At 48.9% G+C, this 23,365-nt stretch overlaps 7 protein-coding genes across 7 annotated transcripts; 4 read left to right on the top strand and 3 right to left on the bottom strand.

Annotated features, from left to right (window-relative positions):
• Positions 1-657: 657 nt before the first annotated feature.
• On the bottom strand, positions 658-3,292 carry PGRI_036950 (M28 family metallopeptidase; the record flags this gene model as incomplete). Its single annotated transcript, XM_040791408.1, has 2 exons — positions 658-840; positions 896-3,292. The coding sequence occupies 2 exons, from the start codon at positions 3,290-3,292 to the stop codon at positions 658-660; spliced, it is 2,580 nt and encodes an 859-aa protein (XP_040645485.1).
• A 1,088-nt stretch (positions 3,293-4,380) lies between these two features.
• On the top strand, positions 4,381-5,873 carry erg13 (hydroxymethylglutaryl-CoA synthase; the record flags this gene model as incomplete). Its single annotated transcript, XM_040791407.1, has 3 exons — positions 4,381-4,440; positions 4,491-4,593; positions 4,651-5,873. The coding sequence occupies 3 exons, from the start codon at positions 4,381-4,383 to the stop codon at positions 5,871-5,873; spliced, it is 1,386 nt and encodes a 461-aa protein (XP_040645484.1).
• Positions 5,874-7,129: 1,256 nt separating this feature from the next.
• Positions 7,130-9,061, top strand: PGRI_036930 (uncharacterized protein; the record flags this gene model as incomplete). The annotated part of the gene is made up of 1 exon (XM_040791406.1): positions 7,130-9,061. The coding sequence occupies one exon, from the start codon at positions 7,130-7,132 to the stop codon at positions 9,059-9,061; it is 1,932 nt and encodes a 643-aa protein (XP_040645483.1).
• An 820-nt stretch (positions 9,062-9,881) lies between these two features.
• PGRI_036920 (LysM peptidoglycan-binding domain-containing protein) lies at positions 9,882-12,198 on the bottom strand (the record flags this gene model as incomplete). The annotated part of the gene is made up of 5 exons (XM_040791405.1): positions 9,882-10,075; positions 10,221-10,401; positions 10,756-11,523; positions 11,575-11,934; positions 11,983-12,198. The coding sequence occupies 5 exons, from the start codon at positions 12,196-12,198 to the stop codon at positions 9,882-9,884; spliced, it is 1,719 nt and encodes a 572-aa protein (XP_040645482.1).
• Positions 12,199-12,755: 557 nt separating this feature from the next.
• On the bottom strand, positions 12,756-15,732 carry PGRI_036910 (uncharacterized protein; the record flags this gene model as incomplete). The annotated part of the gene is made up of 3 exons (XM_040791404.1): positions 12,756-14,185; positions 14,777-15,600; positions 15,653-15,732. The coding sequence occupies 3 exons, from the start codon at positions 15,730-15,732 to the stop codon at positions 12,756-12,758; spliced, it is 2,334 nt and encodes a 777-aa protein (XP_040645481.1).
• A 632-nt stretch (positions 15,733-16,364) lies between these two features.
• Positions 16,365-20,557, top strand: PGRI_036900 (Peptidoglycan-binding Lysin subgroup; the record flags this gene model as incomplete). Its single annotated transcript, XM_040791403.1, has 6 exons — positions 16,365-18,272; positions 18,331-18,538; positions 18,587-18,655; positions 18,715-18,750; positions 18,805-19,068; positions 19,116-20,557. The coding sequence occupies 6 exons, from the start codon at positions 16,365-16,367 to the stop codon at positions 20,555-20,557; spliced, it is 3,927 nt and encodes a 1,308-aa protein (XP_040645480.1).
• A 667-nt stretch (positions 20,558-21,224) lies between these two features.
• Positions 21,225-23,113, top strand: PGRI_036890 (FAD binding domain protein; the record flags this gene model as incomplete). The annotated part of the gene is made up of 4 exons (XM_040791402.1): positions 21,225-21,814; positions 21,868-22,367; positions 22,431-22,517; positions 22,572-23,113. The coding sequence occupies 4 exons, from the start codon at positions 21,225-21,227 to the stop codon at positions 23,111-23,113; spliced, it is 1,719 nt and encodes a 572-aa protein (XP_040645479.1).
• Positions 23,114-23,365: the final 252 nt, after the last annotated feature.

The raw sequence follows: 23,365 nt of genomic DNA, 5'->3' as shown, positions 1-23,365 counted from the left end.
GAGAGACCTGAGATTACCTAGCGGATAATGGTTTGTGTCAAGGTCGAAATTAAAATCCAGTTCGTTGACAACTTTTATGCTTGGCCGATATATTCAGAACAGGGATAGAATGGCTAGACAACGCACAATATGACAAGGGCAAGGCTCGTTTTACGTGCGGAGAATTGAAGGGTTTAATATCCCAAAGAAGACTACATACAACACTGACTTTTATAGACGAAAATATGTCCTTCTAAAAGAGCTAGTACTATACTATACTAAAGGTTGAGCACTCGGAGTGAGCAAACAAGTAAACCATGTGGACTGGCAGGTTTGGAACCCTCTTAATAGCTAGATACGAAATGTGATATATCCCCATATAAACGCCGGTCCCTCGGGACAAGGATGAGAAGCTAGATACATTCAAGAAAAACGGGGATGAAGGGCCCAATAGAACTGACAGAACAATCTGCTAAGTCCCGGAAAAGCTCCAGACATGCATGGTATATATAGGTATGAAAGAGGTTACCAAAATTCTGGTATAGAGGTATCCCGACAACATGGCAGTGTCGGGCTGTACAGTGTTCGTTTAGAACGTGACAAAAGAATCAATCCGATAGGCGTGGATGAAGGCTGAGAAGAACGACAAGTAGGAAAAGGACTGAGAGGTAGAATACATTAGTGGAGGAGCTTATCGCTGGCGTGGTGGATAGTGTTGGCCACCCGGTTGATCCAATATTGGGTCAATGTCCAATTCCCTGTGTTGATGCTGTCGCGGATAGCAGGGAAGATCGAGGCGTCGTAGCCGGACCACAATTCTGGACCAAAGACGACGTGTCGGAATTGTGTGCGGTTGGGGATCTGTACAAGTCGTTAGCTAGGATTGAGGGATAGATCAAACAGAACGTCAACTTACACCTCCGCCTTCTTCCAAGTCAAGTAGATTGGTATCAAAGGCAGCCATTCGAGCATTATGGTTCACCCGTTGGACTGCCATAACATTGCTTTCATACCCTCCCATACCCCACACAGTATCGTGCCAGATCTTGTTCCAGGACTCGAATGTAACAGCCTTGGCTTTCATCTCGGTCGCAGCTTTGAACATAGGTTGCATGTCCACATCAGCCTTCTTTGATTTAGCAAATTTGTCCAAGTCTTTGACCCATCCGCCAATGGAGTCGCCGTAGGCTTCTAGGTCAAATGGTAGCATGGGGTTCTCCGAAAGGTCAAGAAGGAGGAGTCCCCAGAATTGAGCCAGGATTTTGTGGTATTGGAAATCGGGGTCGGCAAAGTCAACCATCCAGTCATAGGTTTCATAGCAGCTGTGGTATGGATAGGGCTCGCCCGTAAATCCAAAGTCAATGCTCGAAGTACCAGCGATATCCTGGAACGCGACATAATCACTTCCAGCGCCAAGTGGGGTGATCTTCGAGCCCTTTTGATCCCAAAGGTCTTTCAGTGTGGCGTTCGCATAGGGGTCTGAGATACGACCCAGAACCTGCAGCACGGTGCGCTCAAAAACAGGCGACGCAGACACATGGAAATCGGGCCCAGAAACACCAACGTCGACGTTCAGGTAGGCAAACGCATTTGCACGGAGATCATCTATTTCTTTTTCAACATGTTCTGTTGAGCCGATCAAATTGTACTCCTCGCCGTCCCAACTGACAAATTCAATGGTGCGAAGCGGGCGCCATCCATAGGTAAGCAACTCCCCAAAGGCTCGCACAACCTCTAGGAAGGTAGCGGTGCCACTTCCAGGGTCAACACTTCCCATGCACCACGAATCTCGGTGGTTGCCAACAATGATTTTCTTGTCACGCTCATCCATTCCGACGATCCTGCCGTGGATGTTGTAGATAGGTTGCCGCTCTACTTCGTCTTGTAGGTTCATCAAATGAACGACCGGGGAGTGCTGGTCACCAGTCCACCACTCTGGCACATCAGGAACACCACCCACCCATTCCTTTGGTACTTTGGAGCCATGGCCTTTGAGGCCCTGCAAAAGTTTCTGTGCATCGCGCCAAGCGAGCGGAAGACTGGGAATTTTGGGTAGAGCGTGGCTCTCCTCGGGAGATAAACGATGCTTTTCTCCTGGAATGGATGCCCATCCCGGGGTGAGGACATCGCCAACTACCTGCGACATCATACTCACACCGCCTCTTTGTACGCCATCGCTTGGCATGTACCGCCCTTTGGGAAAGGCCGGACCTTTGACAAATCCGTCTTGGGAGGGATCGGAGTAGATTATACAGCCGACAGCCCCGGCCAATTCAGCGGCTTTGATTTTTAATGCACGATCGGATTCGGTGCCGTAGTAACGAACCAAGGCAATCGAGCCATCGAGTGAAATTCCTTTGTCTGCGAGAAGTTTGAAATCTTCCCGTGAACCGAAGTTAGCATACACCAGATGGCCAGTAACATTGCCAGATTTTGAATGTCCATGAAAGATCAGGTCCTTGGCGTTGTCTTCTTCGAGTTTCGCCTCCCACGCTAGACTGGGTGGGTCGATAATTGCAACTCTCCTCCCATCCTTGCGTGGATAGTTGAGGTAGACCTGAAATTCCTCTCGCAACACTTCATCGAACCCTGCCTTCTGGAACTCTTGTTCAATCAATTGTGATAGCGCAAAGCTGCCTTCCGTGCCAGCTACGTGGGTGTAATTGGTGACTCGTCGCAAGTTTTCAGCGATCTTGGTCTCGTTTATGTGACCTTGGATGAAGTTCTCGACGGAGGCGGCGCTATAGGACTGACCCATGGCCATGCGACTGTTGATATTGAAGACATCTGCGATGAAGAACACATACACTAGGGTGACCACTAGTAAAAGAGCGAACATTCGGAGAAGCATGATGCATCCCTGATCTTTTAAGCGTGCCCTCGTGTCACTGAGGTTTATTGTGAAGCGGAAACGGGGCATATATCGTTGGAAGGGTCGTTGGATAGCGGACAGCGTACGACTCAGACTCGATAGCTGCTTGGAAAAACGATGGCGTAGAGGGGGGCGTGTGCCGGTCAAGGAGGCCGATGCCGAATCATCCACCTCCATTTGATCTAATTCCCGTCGTAGTTCCTCCACCGATTCTCGATCTGAGCGTGATGTCAATGATTCCAGACCATCGAGACTGGAGCGCGCCGATTCCACGGTTGGTGGGTGGTAGCCGCGGGTGGAAGCATGATCGCGACCGAGTAACCCCTGTCGTTCAACATCTGTTCCATCACCAAGATCGGATCGAGAGGAGGAGGGTTGACCGGTGGCTTCAGCGTAAGAAGGGATGGGGACGGCCTGATAGTCAAACTTCTCGTCGCCCATTGTGGGAGATACGGGGCTCCGGAGAGCTATAAGAAGAGTGTAGAGCGGGTATGGAGATCCGGAGGATCATGATCTGCAGAAAAGGAAATGAGCGACGTCCGACATCATATGCCGATAAGTGTATGTCCGTTGAGAGTTGTATAGGAGAGAGACAGGAGATAGGCAGACGCCCCCGGAGAGTGACCCACGCTTGGCAACTATCCGGAGTACACACATGGCGACATCAGGAACATTAACATTCAACATTAGTATATTAGTATATTAGTATATAACATTGTATTAGATCAATTTTAATATGGAGGATATTTCTTTTTTTTATATATAAAATATATCGGAAAATGCACTGTCATGCAGATGTTCTTGAGCTGCGTCAAAAATAAAGATAGTATGGAGTACGGAGTGCAGGGAAGAGAACATCCATAAGAGTCTAGAATAACAAGATCAAACATCAGACCATACGGAATACAGTCTCTTTTCGAAATTGATCCACTAAGTAACTGAACTTCAACTGGAAGAAAAAACGTGTCAAAGGGAAAATTTGAGTGGAGACAGATCGATAAGATGGCAGACTCAGTTCTACACCGTAGATTTCAATGATTATAGAGGGTTTTTTTTTATTAAAAGCCACGTAGGAATACGGACAAATGGATATGGAGTACATGTGTAACTATTTACTATTTACTACATTCTTTTTTACTATGTATGGTATATTTACTATCATGTTATTGTTCAAATGTGATGTTCCGCGGAGTACATACTTAGCCCTGGAGCTAGCTATGTACGCACAAATATAGCCTCAACCCCTCCAAAGCTATATCCAACAATACCAATGAAATATCTCCTAGGCAATTATCCGGCCCAAAGGAACATAACAAAAGTCATTTAAGTAAAAAAGGGCAGATCTCCCCACTTGGGAAGAAAAAAAGAAAAAAAAAAAAATAAGTGGTGACAGATCGTACACGGTAGAACCGAGTACACAACTCCTTTTCATTCTTATATCAATTGCCTTCTCAGGCTTCTTCTTTTCAAAACATTCTCATTCTCATCCTCATTCTTCTTCTTCTTCTATACCCCTCTATACCCCCACCATGGCTGCTCGTCCCCAGAACATTGGCATCAAGGCCATTGAGGTCTACTTCCCTACTCAGGTTAGTGTTCCCGTATCTTATCACACGATAAATACTAACCTCAATTGCAGTGTGTTGACCAGGTTGAGCTGGAGAAGTACGATGGCGTCTCTGCCGGAAAATACACCATTGGTCTCGGCCAGACCAAGATGAGCTTCTGTGATGACCGTGAGGGTATGTATACCGATTTTTACAAAGTTCAAGGTCAAATCAGCTAATCGTTATCGCTAGACATCTACTCCATGACCCTCACCGTCCTCTCCTCCCTCATGAAGAAATACAACATTGACCCCAACTCCGTTGGAAGACTCGAGGTTGGCACTGAGACCCTTTTGGACAAGTCTAAGTCCGTGAAGTCCGTTCTCATGCAGCTTTTCGCCCCCCACGGAAACACCAACATTGAGGGCGTCGACAACGTCAACGCTTGCTACGGTGGTACCAACGCCGTCTTCAACAGCATCAACTGGCTCGAGTCCTCTGCCTGGGACGGCCGTGATGCCGTTGTGGTTTGCGGTGATATCGCTCTGTACGCCGCTGGTGCTGCCCGCCCCACTGGTGGTGCTGGCTGCGTTGCCATGGTCATTGGCCCCGACGCCCCTATCGTCTTCGAGGCCGGTCTTCGTGCCTCCTACCTCACTCACGCCTACGATTTCTACAAGCCCGATCTCACTAGCGAGTACCCCGTTGTCGACGGTCACTACTCCCTTCGCTGCTACACCGAGGCTGTCGATGCCTGCTACAAGGCCTACGATGCCCGTGAGAAGACCCTGAAGGCTCAGGCCAACGGTGTCAACGGTACCAATGGTGTTGCCGACGAGTCCCAGACCCCTCTGGACCGCTTCGACTACATTCTGTTCCATGCCCCTACCTGCAAGCTGGTCCAGAAGTCCTACGCTCGTATGCTCTACAACGACTACCTGGCCAACCCCTCCCACCCCGCTTTCGCCGAGGTTGCCCCCGAGCTCCGTGACCTCGACTACGAGACTTCTCTTACCGACAAGGTTGTTGAGAAGACCTTCATGGGCCTGACCAAGAAGCGTTTCGCCGAGCGTGTCAACCCTGGTCTCCAGGTCGCTACCCAGTGTGGTAACATGTACACTGCCACTGTTTACGGCGGTTTGGCCAGTCTGCTCAGCAATGTCGTTTTCGACCCTAAGGAGACCAAGCGCATCGGTCTGTTCAGCTACGGTTCCGGTCTTGCCAGTTCCATGTTCAGCGCCAAGATTGTCGGCGATGTCTCCGGCATGGTTGAGAAGCTTGATCTCCAGAACCGTCTTAATGCTCGCACTATTCTCGAGCCTAGTGCCTACGATGGCATGTGCAAGCTCCGTGAGCACGCCCACCTGAAGAAGAACTTCCAGCCTACTGGTAGCATCGAGACTATTAAATCCGGTGTCTACTACTTGACTGAGGTGGATGACATGTTCCGCCGCAAGTACGAGATCAAGGCTTAAAAATTTGAAAGTTCTGCGATTGCCTTTACCGTTCGATGTGTTGTTTAGACGGTTCAAAGAGATTCCCCCGAGCGTTTTGAGTGTTTTTGTCAAGGTACATAGACCACCCGAGGTTTGACCTTTTTCTTCTTTTTTTTATTACTCTTTTCGGGTGTTATTTCGACCCACATGAAATGAATGTCATGAAATAATTAAACAAATTAATATGAGATTTTTTAATCCAAATTCCTCCAAATTCCTCCTAAATAAGTCCTAAATTGTATACTCCGCATCTACATTTTAACATAGTGAAACCCACAGGGGTCAATGCGCGGTTCTGTGATGATCAACCTCTGACCTCCATCTTTTTCTAGATGTCTCTTGCATGAACTTCCCCCTCTGCATTAATTGTTGCTAATTATGGGAAATTTCTCAGTTTCAAGATCAGATCGTCCAATCATTGAATATGACGCCCGTGCTCGGCGCGTACTTCAAACTCATCCCATACATGTAGCCGCCGACCTCGTTATCACATTTGGCCACTCTTGCATCTAGAGCAGGTACCCTCCCTTCGAAAGGGTCTTTTTACCCTGTTTAGACCCTGGAATACCCTGGAATTACACTTTCCATCACTCATTGCTATTTTTATCCATTTGCTTTCTTGGAACCCTTAACCGCTGACCCCGCGAGTTTAAGCAGGGACAATCACCAACAAGTCCGCTAATTACCTAGAAATGTGACTTAATTGTTGCCTTTTTTAGAACACTTTGCCAGACTTGCAGCAGGCTAACCAATTTAGGTAATATGAAGAATGATATTGAAGAAGATGCAAAATATAGTAACATCTTGACGCGCGACAGTCCGATGAAACCGCACTATGCCGGCCTGGGCCCCCTCGGAGGGGTAGTTTCAAGGGCCTTGTTGTTCAACATGCCTGTCTTTCAGGCACAATGTCGGCAGTTTCGCGTTTCATCGAGTGGACGTGCCTCTGATCGGAGACTAGGATCCCAAAAAAAGATTCTCTAGCTCCGTAGGCGTTACAATGGGGCTCTTCTCCATGTTTCATCTTTTCTAGATCGACTAGGGTTCGTCACTCAATCTTTTTATATACATCAGGCTTGGCTGTTTGAGACTCTTGTCGATGTTCATTTAATATCCAAACATCCTCCTTCTGGATGCTTTTCTAAACGACTTGGTCAAGACATCAGTTCATTCGTTGGTTACTCTTATGATAGATTGTTATTGGTGATACACCTATTCAACAACTTCTACCTATCATGTCTACTGTCGACTCCTCTCGCTTTCGGCCAACCACGCCACCGCGTCTTACTCTTGAGGAATACATCGACGCTGGACATAGTCGTCATGCCTCCAACTCTTCTGTCTATTCAAGCGAGTCATCTCCCTGGTCCACTGTGACTGGAAATACCAGTCCCACTACATCACCAACTAGACATCACCATGGTCCAAAGTTATTGCCTAAGATCAGACCTCAAGATATTGTGATCGAGCCAGTGTCTGCTGGCGGGCCTATTCGTCACCCTCGGGTTTTGTCCAATACACGGAACCCACCTGGATTTGTCCCTTACACACCGGCACCGCCATCTGCCAGTCGTCGCACCCGCGATCTCGCGGACCGCTTGACATTGGCCTCTCCTATCTCGCCGGTGCCAATTAGTACACAGGGCAGCCTCTCTGCGTTGTCGTCACCAGTAACAATTATCCCTTCGTATAAGCGCAAGGCAGGCGGGGCCCATTCACGCTCGGTCTCAGCATCTGTTATTGATGTCGCTAGCTTGGGTCGACTTGGGTATCCCGCGTACCGGGAACTGCCAAAATATGTTCCTCAAATGCATGCTCAGACTACCCCAACCACCCCGGTCACCCCGGTCACCCCAAACATCATGCCCTACGCATCATACTCCCAAAGAATGGGGGCCCAGCATGGTCCTGCAGGTACTCACACTCCGTTGACAGTCCCAACACCTCGATACAACTTCCACCAGGCATCACCTGCCCAGCGTTCACCAGCCTTACTCAGTCCCAAGGAAGACATGCCCCCACGGTCTACAACTCTTCTGTCATACCTGACCCTACCAATCCAACCAATCAATCTAGTCCGCAACGTGAGCGTAATTCCAACTCGCGGCCTACACGATTACTTCTGGTGGGACATCCGCAACCTACGCAGCTGGAGCTCCTTCTCACTAGCGACCTTCGACTCCCTGGACAGCCGACTAATCCAGCTCCTGAAGACCGAAATTCCAGCAGAGCTCACTCCACACGTGGCTGTCCCACCAGCAAACCTAGCCCCAGAATCTGAGCACGACCTAGTGAGCCTAATCCGCGACCTCTACGCACCATGCATCAACGCCGCCCTCGCCGTCTCCCAAGGCAAAGACCACCTCCAACTCTACGCCGCCCCAGACGTCCGCAACACAGGCCACAAAAACCACGGCCACCCGCACTTCCTAGCAAACTACCTCTCCGACACAGAGCAAACAAGCGCCGGCCTCCCACGCGGCCGCCTAGTCGGCATCGTAAAAAGCTTCGACCGCTGGAACACCGGCATGCGCAACGAAGCCCCACACAGACGGGTCGAATACCTCAACGGCCTCGCCCACCTCCAACGCTGCATGCGCGAGCACTCCTGCCGCTACGGCTTTATAATCACCGAGATCGAGCTCGTCTGCGTGCGAGCAGGCTGCGACACCGGCGACGACGTCCCCTACTTCGGGTACTTGGAGATCGCGGCATCAATCCCACTCAAAACAGCAGGTGCTGCTGGAAAAAGCGCGCATGCACAAGCGCGCGACGCACTCGCAACGCCCGTCAGCGAACGCTCTTTCTCGTCGTCGAGCAGTTCGTCATTCGGCTCGCAGCAGGACTCGTCGGAGCCGGAGCCGGTTGAGGATGCGTTGCCGGCTATGACGGCCGGACTTGGGTTGTATTTCTTATTGATGCTTTCGAAGTCGGTGCCGCTTCCGCATCAGCCTTCTGCTCACCTCAACGTTGGCGGACCTGGTGCGATGACTCGGCAGAGGATTCTGGAGGGGAAGGATAAGTGGATTCCTGAGCCGCAGATTGGGGAGAAGAGGGATGCTAAGAGGGTTAGGGGGTGGGTTTGGCCTTTGGATCCTTGGCATCGGAGGGAGGGGGGTGCGTCTAGGGCGAAGCCTGGGACGAAGACGAAGAAATGGCATAAATAAGTGTTTTTTATGGCGTGGGTTTGGAGGTTTTGATTCTGGGTTTGGAGTATATTTAGTTTTATGTTCTTGTTTTTCTTTTTTTCTTTTCGGAGGCTTTTGGTGATTTGTTATTATTCCCCTTGCAAATATTTTTCTTTCTTTCATATAATATAATTTCTTTTTTCTTCATTTCTGTGTTTACAAATAAGAGACTCCATGAGTTGTATGGAGAGCCAAGACTTTCCAATTTGGAATCCAATCAGCCACTCTTATAAAAACGGTTTAATGTCTGCCAGTAATTTCTTTGAAGGCGGTACTATCAACATTGCTAAAGGCCTGGCCCTGGCCCGGGTATTGCTAGCTGGGCCAGAAACCCCAGAGGGGCTGCCAAGAGGGCGTCGGCCAAGGGGACGGCCATGGGCACCAGCAGGGCGAGCAGGCTCGGCATCCTAAAGCTCAATCCCGGGATGAAGCTATCTTGATGAAACTGGGTTCGGAGATACCCTTCGGTTCGGAAAACTTTCGAAAACATACTTCGAACCTTGGGGCCCGTACCTCAACAAAGCCTGGATGTCATGGGAGATGGGAATAAGTATGATATTCAATGCTAGCTAACGACGGGGCTTAACTGACGGGAGGTGACTAATCACCCAACACTGCCCAGGTGCCCAGGTGGATCTCGGCTGCTTCTAAGGTTTCCCGAAGTCTTGCCCACCCCGTGTGTCTAGGCCTTCTGTTTGGGTCAATCATGTTACACACAAAGTTGGCCAAAGGTCTGCCAGCCTCAGTCCGGTCCAACGTCACCAGCAATCTCGGCATTGTCTTGCCGTAGCTTGCCCATCTACGTTTCCTTGGGTGCGAGATCGGCCTTCAGAGCATCTATCTCCTGGGCCGCTCGCTCAGCTGCTTCACGCTGCTGTGCCGCTGCAGTGTCAACTTCTGCCTTGAATGCCGCTGTTACCTTTCGCACCATTTCGCGATCGTTACCAAATCCCGGTTGCCAGCTTTCTGACAGACGGTTCCGGTGATTATTGACTGGAGGAGACTTGACTCAGCCTCAGCATCGACGGCGAAATAGTGTGAGTCAGCATATACTGTAACCCACATGGACAAGCATGGGGCAGCACATGAGGCTTTGTAACGCCTTATTGTATAAATTGTATTATATATATAGTAGTACCGCTCTTGGCGATACAGCCAGAGATCAATCTGGCCATGCGACAGCCGTCAGACTCAAAGAAGGCGAGGACGACTGCAAGGAGTAAGGACCTAACCCCACGTTCGACTAGACGCTCAACGATGGTGAGCCAGTTGACAGGAGGGGTGTCATCCTCAGTGCGAGGGTCGGCGTTCGCGAAGCCCTATTTTTCCTAACATTTAGTCCAGTGTAGATAGTTTTGCTGTCGACTTATAAGCTTAGCAAGACATCTACACGGAATGATATCTGAGAAAACTACGGAAAAGACTACTGAGAAGACTACTGAGAAGACTACTGAAAAGACTACTGAAAAGACTACTGAAAAGACTACTAAAAAGACATCACAGGGCTACCTATCCGGCCCAGTATTCTTGTCCTTATCACAATAGTCGAAGTTATAGGTCTTTAATTCAATCTCTTCCATGTACTCAATTTCTTTTTCTCAACATGATTACATCTTAGTTAATCACAAATTTTGACTAACATATTCATCCCCTCCTTATTTTCCAATACACACCCAGTATCCCAGCCACAATGACTTGCAATCGGCCCCAACATTCGGATTCCACGAATTGAACTGACTCTGCGTGATACCAGCTGCAGCCGCAATAGTCCCACACTGATCGCCCTCAACCACCTTGTGGAACTTCTTACACGAGGTTATCATGCCCGGCTGGATCGGGGTGGGCGTAGCGATTCCATTACCCTTCGTGGTGGTGGTTGCCTTCGTGGTAGTGGTAGTAATGGGCTTAACACCAACGATCTTCACACACACGTAGTATCCATTCCAAAGAGTCTCGCAACCCTTGCCTACGGAGGGGTTCCAGGAGTAGAATTGCGAGAGGCTTATTCCGTTGCTGCGTGCAATTGTGACGCACTGGTCGTTATCACCAACCAGGTGGAACTTGTCGCAGTTGCCCACCATACCATCCTGGATGGGGGTTGGGGTGGTAATGCCGTTTCCTGGCTTTGTGGTGGTGGGCTTTGTTGTGGTGGGTGAGGTGCCGATGCGTGATACACAGACATAGTAGCCAAGCCACAAGGTCGAGCAGGTGTTTCCTACTCCGGGATTAAGGGCGTAGAATTGGGCGGGGGTGAGGCCATTTGCTTTGGCAATTGAGTCACAGCCGTCGCCCTCAGCTACCATGTGGAATTTGTTGCAGTCGGTGATCATGCCAGGCTGGATGGGCTGTGGGGTGGTGACGCCATTGGTTGGAGTTGTAGAGGTTGTGGTGGCCTTGCTGGTGGTTGGGCTAGGCGTCCAACCGATGACACCAGTGCAGATCTGTTCGAATGATTAATATTACTCCGTGCAAATTGAGTTTGCGAATCTTACGTAGGTTTCTGTCCAAAGAGACTCGCACTGGGACCCGATGGCAGGGTTCCATTCAACGAGTTTGGCCAAGGTCAGGCCGGGATACTTGGCCAGGTAGACGCTGCATGTGTCTCCAGTTTGAACGAGATCCCATTTGTTACAGTTGGTCACTTGTCCGGGCTGGGTAGGTCCCGGGGCACCACCAGTTGTAGTGGTGGTTGAGGTAGTGGTTGAAGTGCTGGTGCTTGAAGTGGAGGCACTTGAAGTGGTTGTGATTTTAGTAGTAGTTGTGCCTGTACCAGGAGCTGGTTCTCCATATGCTTCGACACAGTAAGAGTTGCCAGAAACAAATCCTGCGCAGTCGTTGCCAACGGATGGGTTCTGAAGAGATTAGTGATTAGGAAAAGATACTTCGGGGAAGCAACTTACCCATCGGACAAAGTCATCCATGGATATACCCCAATAGCCAGGGATACCAGCGCAATCAATTGAACCATCATCGTCTGCCCACCATGTGCAATATGGAGTAGTGTTTGGATCATGGGGCAGTTGGGGAGTCTCATCACGGCGGACGAGATTTGGCCTGGCAAAGGCTGTTGACAGAGTCAAGCCCGTGGCCAGAAGATATAGGTTAGACGAAAGCATAATGGTTGATGCTCTGAGTGATTATCTTGTAAATTCTTCATGGTCATCTGCTGTGTTTTATACACTTGTGGCAACGCTTATGGACAACGCTTTTGGTCATCGCCGTTGTCCAAGTCTTCTCCACTGAATCAGACATGGCTGAACTATCGATTAATTATCGTTCAATGAGGTTAGTACTGTCAATTACAGAGCTAGATGGCTCTTGTGTACGGAGTAAAGAATGGAGATAAGAAGAGTAAGACCTAATAAGCCGCTAATAGGGACGATGTAACCACCGAGAAATTGATTTTTTCAAGCCAAGAAGAATACGGAGGTTAGAAGAGCCGAGAGAATATAACAAGAAAAAGAATAGCCCATGCCAAGTCCCACGAATGCCGAAAAGATCCATTGGATATCTTGGCGGACGCTTAGCCCCCACGGCAATGTGCTTAAGCCTCAATTGACGGGACCTCGGAACATCCTTGCGCTGTGACCCTCTAAAATTTCTTCTAAGACATTGTTCGGCCCGTTCCGGATGTTACAAAAGTGGAAAAAGTGCCGATCATTTAACTTTTGTTTTAAATTACATTGTCCTGCATAATTTCGGATATTGACAGCATCTTTTGCCGAACCGCCAATGGCATATCCGCTTGATTCACTAGGAGAGCCTCACTGGCTGTTTGACCACCAATGCGAATGGAAGAATCGGCTCCTCGACTTCGCAAGTACTCAAGATACGTGACCTGTATCTCGATCTTCTGCCTCCAATGATAAGAGTGAAATCTTCCTTCCAAAGTCAGGACCTCTTTGTTGAATGCTTCGCACACCGCATGAAAAGACGTTGGTCCATCCTCGGCCCCCATGCGGGAATTGATGTTGGCCCCCGACGCCAAGAGCCTCTCAATTGTGGCGCGGCCAATTTTATGTAGGGGCTTATCCCATATGCATAAGCCCTTTTGTAAGATGTACTGGTTCAATAGTATGGTAGGGTCCACCTTTAAATCCTCCAGGACATAGGTCAAAAGACCTTGCCATGCCGCTGAAACTTGAACTGGTAGGTCTATGTGACCCGATTTTTCAAAGTCGTAGGAGGCGAAGGACTCAGCGAGTGTGCCAACACTGACCGCGTGCCGGAGCAGATATTGCACAGCCAGGAGAAGACCTGGACTGGTGGCCAATTTGATTAGTCCCCACTTCTCGAGGATAAAGCCCAGGCACATTTGGGAAGGGCTCCACTGGCACCGCACCCAAGGCGCACGGTGTATTCGCTCGAGGTCTCCACGATCTGGAATGGGAATGGGCTGTTGAAGGAATGCCCCTCGGCTAGCCAGAAATGCGAGTCCATCCGCTGGGTGCAAGACATGCGTCGGTTCGTCCCAGTTGTGAATGGAATCAACATAGACAAGCGCAGGACTCATGTATTGGTAGTGTCTGCATCCTTCGTAGTCTTCTTCAGCCATCTTCGGTGTTGAGTGGTTGATGTCTGCGCCATGGTGTAAGCATCGCTCGATCATGGCTGTCCCCTGGCTTGACATGCATGCCGCAGCTGCCATGATGGGAATATGCCAAGGCTGACGGAGCGGACGAGTAACATGGGGTCCATGAATAATTCCTCCTTTCTCGATCAGGAGGTCGAGGACTTCAGTGTGGGCCTTCTGAATTGCCACAGTCAGGGGAGTCACTAGTCGGTTTCCATAGAAGCAGAATATCTCATTAGGGTTGCCACCTCGGTCCAGTAAAAGGCGCACAGGATCTAGCGGAGCGGCCGATTCCGACTGGGAAATTACCCCTAGCAGAGGTATGGTGGAAGGGGGATAGTGTCGATGCCCCACACGAAGCTGATGGTCAAGGCCGGCATTCAGGTAAAGTTTCAGCAGAGCCCAATCATGTGCGGGGCTGCAAATGTGGCTGACGAAATGACGGGTGGCACCTTTGTCCACATTAGGATGATCGAGCCGTGCGCCAACATCAAGCAGGTACCGGAAAGCCTCAACTTGTTTTTTAGTGGCTGCCAAATGTAACGTGGATGTTTTGATGTAACACCCCGAACTAGTGCTCACGTAAATCACACTAGGGGATGCACCTAAGGAAATTAGGCGACTAATGGCTTGGGAATTTCCATGCGAGCACGCCCAGCCCATTGCTAAATCCATGATATGTTCTCTGCCGTAGAAGATTGGATCAAGCTGTTGGTATAGCTGTCTGTTTGTCGCTAATAGAGATGCCAAATCATGATCTCCCAAGTGCGATATAATCGCATCCAGGATCTCAGCAGGAAGTTTGTCTAGCCGTGCTAGTGTATCCATGATGTTTTGAATGATTAATAGAAAATGAATGGGTAAATAGAAAGTGGCTAGATAGTAAGTCGCTTGATCATGTGGTAAAATGGTCGGAGCCCTAACCACATCGGACTAACTTCTACAACCTCGGAATGCACTCCGTTCTTTTTCAATAAAAGATAAAACTCAGACTAATCATTTTGATAACTTATTACCAAAAAAATTGGTTTCAGTCTAGATAACACATCCGCTACTCGCCACATTCATTGCCTTTTTGGCCCCCGCCAAGGCCCTTTGATGCTCCTCAACTAAAGGCGTACCTTGAAGTGCATCGTAAACCTCCGTGAGTAGCGTGAGAGCCTGCTCCTTGGTCAACCCCAACTGTGGGATGCCTGCCAATGTGGTAGCCGTACGATCCTTGTCATACACCTTGTAAGGCTCTCCCCACACCACCTCGCTTTTGTCAAGCATCCTGGTTTCAACTTTGATCAGCTTTTTTGTATCCGGGTCGGTATATTTCTTTTTGAGAGCTGATTTTATGGCTCCTGGCTCTTGCATTCGAAGTTCTTTTTCCCGATATGCGTAGGACATCTTGGACGATTCCACCGCATGATCGTTCCAGGTCTGGAACAACTCCTTTAGATCATCATCCAGCTTATCGGCACCCGTTTTCTTAGAAACTTCGTCAAACTCTAGCTTGGCCTTCCAGAAGCGCTCGCCGAACTCCTGGCCCACTTTGTCGAAATAATTTGCTGCTGTACCCCCCTCAACTAGATTCGCAATGTGTAGATCTCCGGAGTATCCCCATTTTGGGACATTTGTGGTTGTGCCATCGGGAAGATTCATTCGCAGGTTCATGATGCCGTCACGCATTTTTACTGCGTCGTAGTTGATGAGGGTTTTCGCATTCTTGTCGATAGCCGTTCCCATGTACGTCTTTGTAATATCGGGTCTCTTGTCCATTTCATGAGTTGTCGGGTTGATTTCAGTTTCGTGCCAAAGATAATCACAGAATTCCATGAAAGTACAGCGGTCCGGCTGATCACGTAGCCCCTTCCGGGACCCCTGGCAGCCTGTGGCGACAGTGCGCCTGTTTTCATCCGTAAAGATTTCCTCTGACACATAAGTCGAAAAGTAAAAAGCACTGTAAACATATATTAGTAACTACATAAACCATTTCTGTGGGTTTAACTCACCGTTCTGAAGCACCTCTAATACCTCTTGCAGAGGCTCCTGCAATCAGGGCAGACACAGTCACAATATGAGACAGTTTCATGATTTCCAGAGGTACTCAAGGAGGTCTTCCAGAAAGGCAGATTGAAAACGAATGCCAATCGGAGTTGGAAATGACGGCCATATAGACCTCACTCATGCCAGCCACTATCAATTGCCAAGCTTGTCGGATATGAGGTCCTTGCCCCTGAAGCCACAATACTACCCTGAGTACTCCGTAATTTTATCTTCTGTATTACATATATCCACATGATCTCGGGTTAATTTAGGCTTTGTTCGGCCTGTCTTACTCTCAGCCGTCCCGCCCCCAAGCTAACCCTAATAGCACTTCGCTTGGATGTAGTTTTGTCCAAGAAAAGACGATGTAACCTTGATACTAGAATGAAGATACTCAGGCGTCCGATTATCCGAAGGGACTATCAAAGATGCAGAAGGACAAAGCGTCTCGTCGCTTCCTAGTCATGCCGACTCAATGAGCCATAAAGGTCTTCCTCAGCCACTATCATATGATTACGCCAGACAGTCCGTTCACATTCGTTACGCGGAAATCGCCTTTCTCACTCTTTTCCTTCTTTTGTTTTCTTTTATGGTTCTATATATCTACCCAGTCTTTCATTTAATCTCCTTTCCTTTCTGATAATCTCATTCACTTCTTACTTTTCGTTTCTTCTCATCATGAGACCCCCATTGCTCCGACACCTAGTGTTGGCTTTAGCAGTGTGGATCAACCTTTTGATCTTTACTCATGCCGCTCAAGATGTTAATGGAATGGCTGTTCTCAAGCTTGGAGATATCGTCCCAGTTGATACTCCAGGCAGCTACTACTCCCAACTCCATCCCTGTCCAACAGCCTGCCTGGATAACAAGCCCAATAACTGGACTGTGTACTCTTCAGTTGATCGCCTGAATGTCTGTAATCAGCCTATTCTGTTTGAGATGGGAGTTCACAAGCCTCTTGACAAAGGAACTGGCATCAGATTGCATGCATGCACAGTTGGTGACAGCCGCGATGCTAACACCACTGTGAATGCACTCTTTGAAGCTTCCAGTGAAGCCAAAAACTTGACCAAACGCGCAAATCCAGAGTGCGTAGCTGCTACTGCTGCTACCAAGATTGCCCTCTCATATGGGCAGCAAGGCACGAGCGATGCTCCTGGTGATGATGCCGTGGTAGCCTTGGAGAGTCTGCAGGATTATTTTGAAGATGACTCAAACTGCGACTCCTCCATGTTGTTCTCATACTCCAATGGCACAACAGCTGGCATCTACATCGGCTCCTCATTTGACAAACGCTCTGTCAAGCCCTTGGTCTCCCAGCTCGTTGACCACATCAAGACGTTCAAGTCAGCAGGCTCCATGACTGTTCAATTGTGCAATGATAAACGTAATTCCCGTCATGTTATGGGTCTTGCTGTGGATACAACGGGAAACGTCGCCTCAGTGCAGAGCGCCATTCGCTCATGGTCCAAGGCAGAATGTGTCAGCGGACTGGACTCAACTTCTGTCTGGGAAGACGTTCATATATGGGAATCTACCGAAGATTTGCAGCCAACCAAGCAAGTAACTGAACGTGATCTCGAAGCACGAGCAGAATGTACGACAATCCGTGTGGGAGCAAAAGAACTATGCCCTGCCCTGGCTACACGATGTGGGATTAGTTTAGCCGACTTCCAAAAGTATAACCCGGGTGAAACCTTTTGCAATCATCTCGCGGAAGGCCAGCCTGTTTGCTGTACGTCTGGCACATTACCTGACATCACCCCAAAGCCTGAGCCAGACGGCACTTGCAACACTTACACTGTGAAACCTGGCGATGACTGTTCGAAACTCGCTGCAACATATGGGTTGACCAAAAAGAAAATTGAGGAGTTTAACAACGGCACCACATGGGGCTGGAACGGATGTGGTGATCTCGATGCTCACATCAACATTTGCCTCAGTAAAGGAAAGCCCCCCATGCCGGCTCCAATCTCCAACGCTCTGTGCGGGCCGACCAAACCCGGTTCCAAGGCGCCTACCGATGATACAGACCTTGCAGATTTGAACCCATGCCCGCTGAATGTTTGCTGTAACATCTGGGGCCAGTGTGGTATTAATCAAGAGTTCTGTCTTAAAGAGCTTGGTCCTTCCAAGAATCCAGGAACTTCAATTCACCAGAACGGTTGTGTGTCCTCCTGTGGAACAAAAATTACGAACAAAGACACTGCTCCAGGACAGTATGGCCGAGTTGGCTATTATGAAACTTGGAACTTTGATCGAGAGTGTCTCAATCTCCGTGCAAAAAATGCCAATACCGATGGTAGCTACACCCACATGCACTGGGCGTTTGCTGGAATCAATAAGAACGACTGGACAGTCAAGATCAATGACTCGTATGGTCAATGGGATGACTTCAAGGATCTTGATCTCAAACGCATTATCTCGTTCGGTGGCTGGGGATACTCAACAGAGCCTGAGACATATAACATTTTGCGAGAGGCAATGGCGACCCCCGAGAGCCGTAATGCTTTCGCAACTAATGTTGCCAAATTCGTGAAGGATGAGGGCCTCGATGGTGTGGACTTCGACTGGGAATACCCAGGGGTATGCATATATCTCCTCCACAACTATTCACGTTGAAGGCAACTAATTTGTTTGACAGGCCACAGATATCGATGGCACTCCTCCAGGCTTCGCAACAGATGGTCCCAATTATCTCAAATTTTTGACCACCATGCGGTCCAAATTAGGGACAGGAAGTAGCTTGTCTATTGCCGCTCCGGCATCCTACTGGTATCTCAAAGCATTCCCTATCAAGAACATGGCCAAGCAGCTTGACTACATTGTTTACATGACGTACGACTTGCACGGTATGTCGGATTCTTTCTTCAGTCGTGGAACAGAGCTAACCTATGTAGGGCAATGGGATGCGGGTAACCAGTGGGCCACGGAGGGTTGTCCTGAGGGAAACTGCCTTCGCAGTCATGGTATGCTTTCGATAAATCATGACAAATTGACCCTACAAATTTCTGACCTTACTCTACAGTGAATCTCACCGAGACTGAATACGCACTTTCTATGAGTAAGTTAAATCCCATAGTAAATACCAATTCTTCCCAATCTAACCATTAAATAGTCACGAAGGCGGGTGTCACGACAAACAAAATCTTTGTCGGCGAGTCAAGCTACGGCCGTTCATTCAAGATGTCAAAGAAGGGCTGCACAGGGCCTGACTGCAACTTCGAGGGCACACGATACGATTCCAAAGCAAAGAAAGGTGTCTGTACAGATACTGCTGGTTATATATCCAATGCTGAGCTTGGCCGGATCAAAAGCTTGAACCCCAACGTGAAAACCTGGCATGATGGGGACTCCAACAGTGACATGATGGTGTACGATGGTACGTTTTTTTTTCCATAATCTTTTGGCCCTTACTGATCGGATTAGACCTTGAATGGGTTGCATACATGTCCCCAGCCACCAAAGGCAGCCGTCGTTCTTACTGGAAAGGCATGAACTTCGCTGGTACCATTGACTGGGCAGTCGATCTGCAAGAATACACAGACGATGACTTGGCAGGGCCCGATGGCGGTGACATGGACGATGGCTTCCCAATGCCAGACTTACCTGAATGCAAAGGGTCATACGCTACTCTGGATGACATTCAAAAAGACATTGGAAAAATACCCAGAGACTGTGCATCCCAATACATCCTGAAGGTCTTGAAAGGCACTCTTGACGACGCCTTGAAACGTTACGACAGCATGATAGCAGACGACTATGACAAAGACTTCGACTACTACGCCCAAGCCGTGGTCGACAGTGGACGGGAGCAGGTCGAAAGCTTCATGTACCAGAATGGATCGAACTACTTCACCTGCATTGTCACCGAGGAGGTTCCCGACTGTGGCTTTTGCGAAGGTCAGTGGGGAAAAGACAGTGACGTCTACTGTCGTTACTGCGAGGATTACGACAATGGCTGGGACCCAATTTGTGACCAGCCCGAGGTCAACTGTGATGGTGTAGAGACTAGGTACAAGAACGTCACGGAGCCATGTCCGCCCGACTACTCACTGCGCGCGCAGATGCCTCCACAAGATTCGCGCTGGGGGCAGTCGGTGTACTGGCATCTGGTTGCCTCCAAGGCTAAGCAATTCTGGGCAGACCTATACTCCACGAAAGGCATCGATCAGGAGAATATCAAATGGGAGAATGTCCATCATCCTACCATGTGTCCGCCTAGCGACAAAGAGTGCAACAAAAACAACGACTGGGATTATAACTTCCCTGTGCCGGACGGGTACGACAAGGATGACGTTCTCAACCCGAAAGATGTTGTGTCAGACGCTCACAAGAATGTCACAATTCTTAGCTCTGAGATGACTAGGGCCCTGGATTCTATGAGCGAGGGTTCTTTCTCGCTCGATGCTGATGATTTGGTAGACGCACTCTCGCTTCCAATCTCTATGATTGCGGATGCCGTTGATAGCATGGAGAAGGTCAAGGAAATTGGAGAGAAAATCGAGGAGGCCAAGCGGGAGGCGATTCTAATGGCTTTCCTGACTGCCATCTTCTTCTTCATTCCAGTCGTTGGTGAAGTTGCTGGTGCTGTCAGTTCCATGGCAGCTATTGGCCGAATTGTCGCGCTGTTGGGTGAAGTCGGTAATGTCGCTCTGGACATTTACACGATCGTTGACGACCCTGATAACGCACCACTGGCTATGTTTGGACTTATTCTTTCTCCATTGGCTCTAACGGATGCAGTGGCCATCGGCCGAGCTGCCAGTGCTCGTCGTTCCATGTCTGCCGACGATGTATCCAAACTGGGCGATGGAGTGAACGACAGGCTGAGCAAAATCGGCAACATTAAGGACGTGTGTCGGATCTGATTCGAACCTTTTCTCTCGTTCGGTTAGGTCTCACAGATGAAATTCAAGAACCCATTGGAGAGGTTAAAAGAACTACTTGGCTTTCTAGTAGTCACACATACTCATCGCGCACGATTCAAACAGGAGGGGAAACTTCTTCTAACGTGTATATAGGAGACTAGAGGTTTAAAATAGTTCAATTTGGTTTTTATTCATGCGATCATCTGTCTAAATGTCGATATCTTATTAGTTTTTTCTGTAATGTATAGTTGTGTTATACTGAGTTGAAACCATGTAACCAAGATATATATCTCAGAAATCAAAGATATAATTAAAACATCATCAACAGTATAACGTAAATCATAGCAAAGTTGTAACTAACGGAATGTTCAAATATGAAATAAAAAATGATCCCCTAAGGTCCTCAGAGATCGTCTTCAATAATCGAATCCGTCATGTTGTGGACCATGAAGCTGTCCCAATATGGTGTCATGCAAGGACCTTGGGGACGAGTACCTCGGTAGTCAATTTGTGAGAACATTGGGGAATGCAGCTATACTAGTAGACTACAAAAGAAATATATTGGTCCTATCACCGTACATTCTTGCAAATTTACTATTCAATCCAGCCCCGAAGTACTACGTTTCTACCAACCACTATTACTCCAACCCAACCTTACCCTTCTAAAATGTCATCCCAATTACCAGAAGATCATGAAATCCGCGACGTAATAATCATCGGTGCAGGACCATGCGGCCTCGCCGTCGCCGCCCGCCTTAGCGAAGAAACGCCATCAGCCGTCTTCACAGACGAAGAGCACCAACGCTACCACTGGATCAAGAAGCACAGCGGCCGGATGGCTTTGGTACAAGCGCGTCACAGCAAGATCAACGGAGTGCGAGCCACAAAATGGGACAGTGAACGTGGATGTCCTTGTCAAGAAGACCGACAACGGCGCACCTCGACCGACTCTGCATCTTCCGTGCCGTCGCTATCGTCCGCATCATCAACATCGTCAATATCATCTATTTCAACTCTAGTGCTTGATGGGTCTGGGGATAAATGGATGCAGCGATGGAAGAATGCATTCCGCATGTTGGAGATTAAACAGCTTCGCAGCCCGATGTTCTTCCATGTTGATCCCGGTGATCGGGATGGTATGCTGGCTTATACGCAGGAGAGTGGGAGAGAAGCGGATTTATGGGAGATTTCTGGGTGTGTCGGGAAGGAGATGAGCAAGCATAAGAAGAAGAAGAGGAGGCAGGGTGGGAAGACTCAGTAAGTTGTGTCTTTGCGAAGTTGGAACATATCTCTAATCACCTTATAAATAGAACGATCGGGGCCGAGATTGACGAGCGAGATCGGAAAGATTACTTCTCGCCTTCCACAGACCTCTTTTCGGATTATTGTTCATCGATTATCCAGCGGTATGGCCTGGATGAGCCCGGTCAGATCTTGCAGCGCGAAGCTACAGATCTATCATATGATTATCTTTCTGATAGTTCAGATTCCAAGGTGTTTACTGTCACCACATCCACAGGAGAGAAGTTTTATAGTCGAGCTGTTGTTCTGGCCATCGGTCCTGGCGGAGCAGATGTATCGAAGATTTATCCTTGGAAACCATCAACGGAAGAAGAGGGTGCTGCAGCATGTTGCCACAGTACGGAGATCAAGACATTTCCTAGTCCCAATGTACGGAACAAGATTCAGCGGCGGCAGGAGACCAATGTGGTCATAGTGGGAGGCGGGCTATCATCTGCACAAGTCGTCGATTTGGCGGTGCGCAATGGCGTTACTAAAGTGTGGTGGCTGATGAGATCTGGTCTGAAAGGTACGTATATACCACATGTACTTCCCCGGCAAACAGTGTTTTAATGTCTCATTCAAACAACAGTCAAACACTTCGATATCAGTCTGCCCTGGATGGGAAAGTACAAGAACTGGGAGAAAGCAGCTTTCTGGTCTGCCGACACCGACGAAGGTATATAGAAGAAGCCCTCAATCCCAGGGAGAGACTCATACTAACATCTTCCAGAGCGCCTTGAAATGCTCCAAACAGCCAGAAATGGTGGTAGCATTACACCTCGTTATGCAAAGATCATAAAGCAACACGTAGCACAACATCGTGTCTCCATCCACCCATACACAGAAATCAAAACCCACGATTATAATCTAGCCACCAAGACCTGGACCCTAACAACCGACCCACCAATCCCCGAGCTCCCCGCAATTGACTACATCTACTTCGCAACCGGAGCGCGGGCGGACGTGCGCGAGATGCCGCTGCTCCGCGCAATGAACGATCAATATCCGATCGAGGTCAAGTCAGGTTTCCCTTGTCTAACGAATGATCTGTCATGGCGGGATGACGTGCCATTATTTATGACAGGCCGTATGGCGTCTCTTCGACTTGGGCCTGGGGCGCCGAACCTCGAAGGCGCGAGGGTGGGAGCGGAACGTGTTGCATGGGCCATGGAGGACGTGCTGCATAAAGGCAGGGATGTTGGTGGACAGTGTGAGGGGTTCTGTGGGCATGGGAATCGGTATGCTTCGCTGCTTGGGGAGCACGATGAATGAAAATTTGTCTTACATCGTGGCCGTGGATGGTATCATAACACATAATACAAACTGTTCTTTTGGACCGTTGATCATGATTTTGGGCGCTGTAATGAGGTGATCGGAGAACGTGGAACTTCTTGTGTTGGGAGCATTGCCTATTTGGGTAGTTAGATCTTGCATTCCTCCCTTCATTCCTTGCACGTAGTCACCAGGATTATCCTAGAACTATCCGAGGATCATCCGGGGAAGGCTGTAGGTTTGTTGGGTCGG

Source organism: Penicillium griseofulvum, assembly GCF_001561935.1.
Source record: "Penicillium griseofulvum strain PG3 chromosome Unknown contig_86, whole genome shotgun sequence".
In the NCBI taxonomy this organism is placed as follows: domain Eukaryota; kingdom Fungi; phylum Ascomycota; class Eurotiomycetes; order Eurotiales; family Aspergillaceae; genus Penicillium; species Penicillium griseofulvum.
Note: the sequence above shows the minus strand (reverse complement) of the source record. Positions and strands in the feature narration are given on the sequence as shown.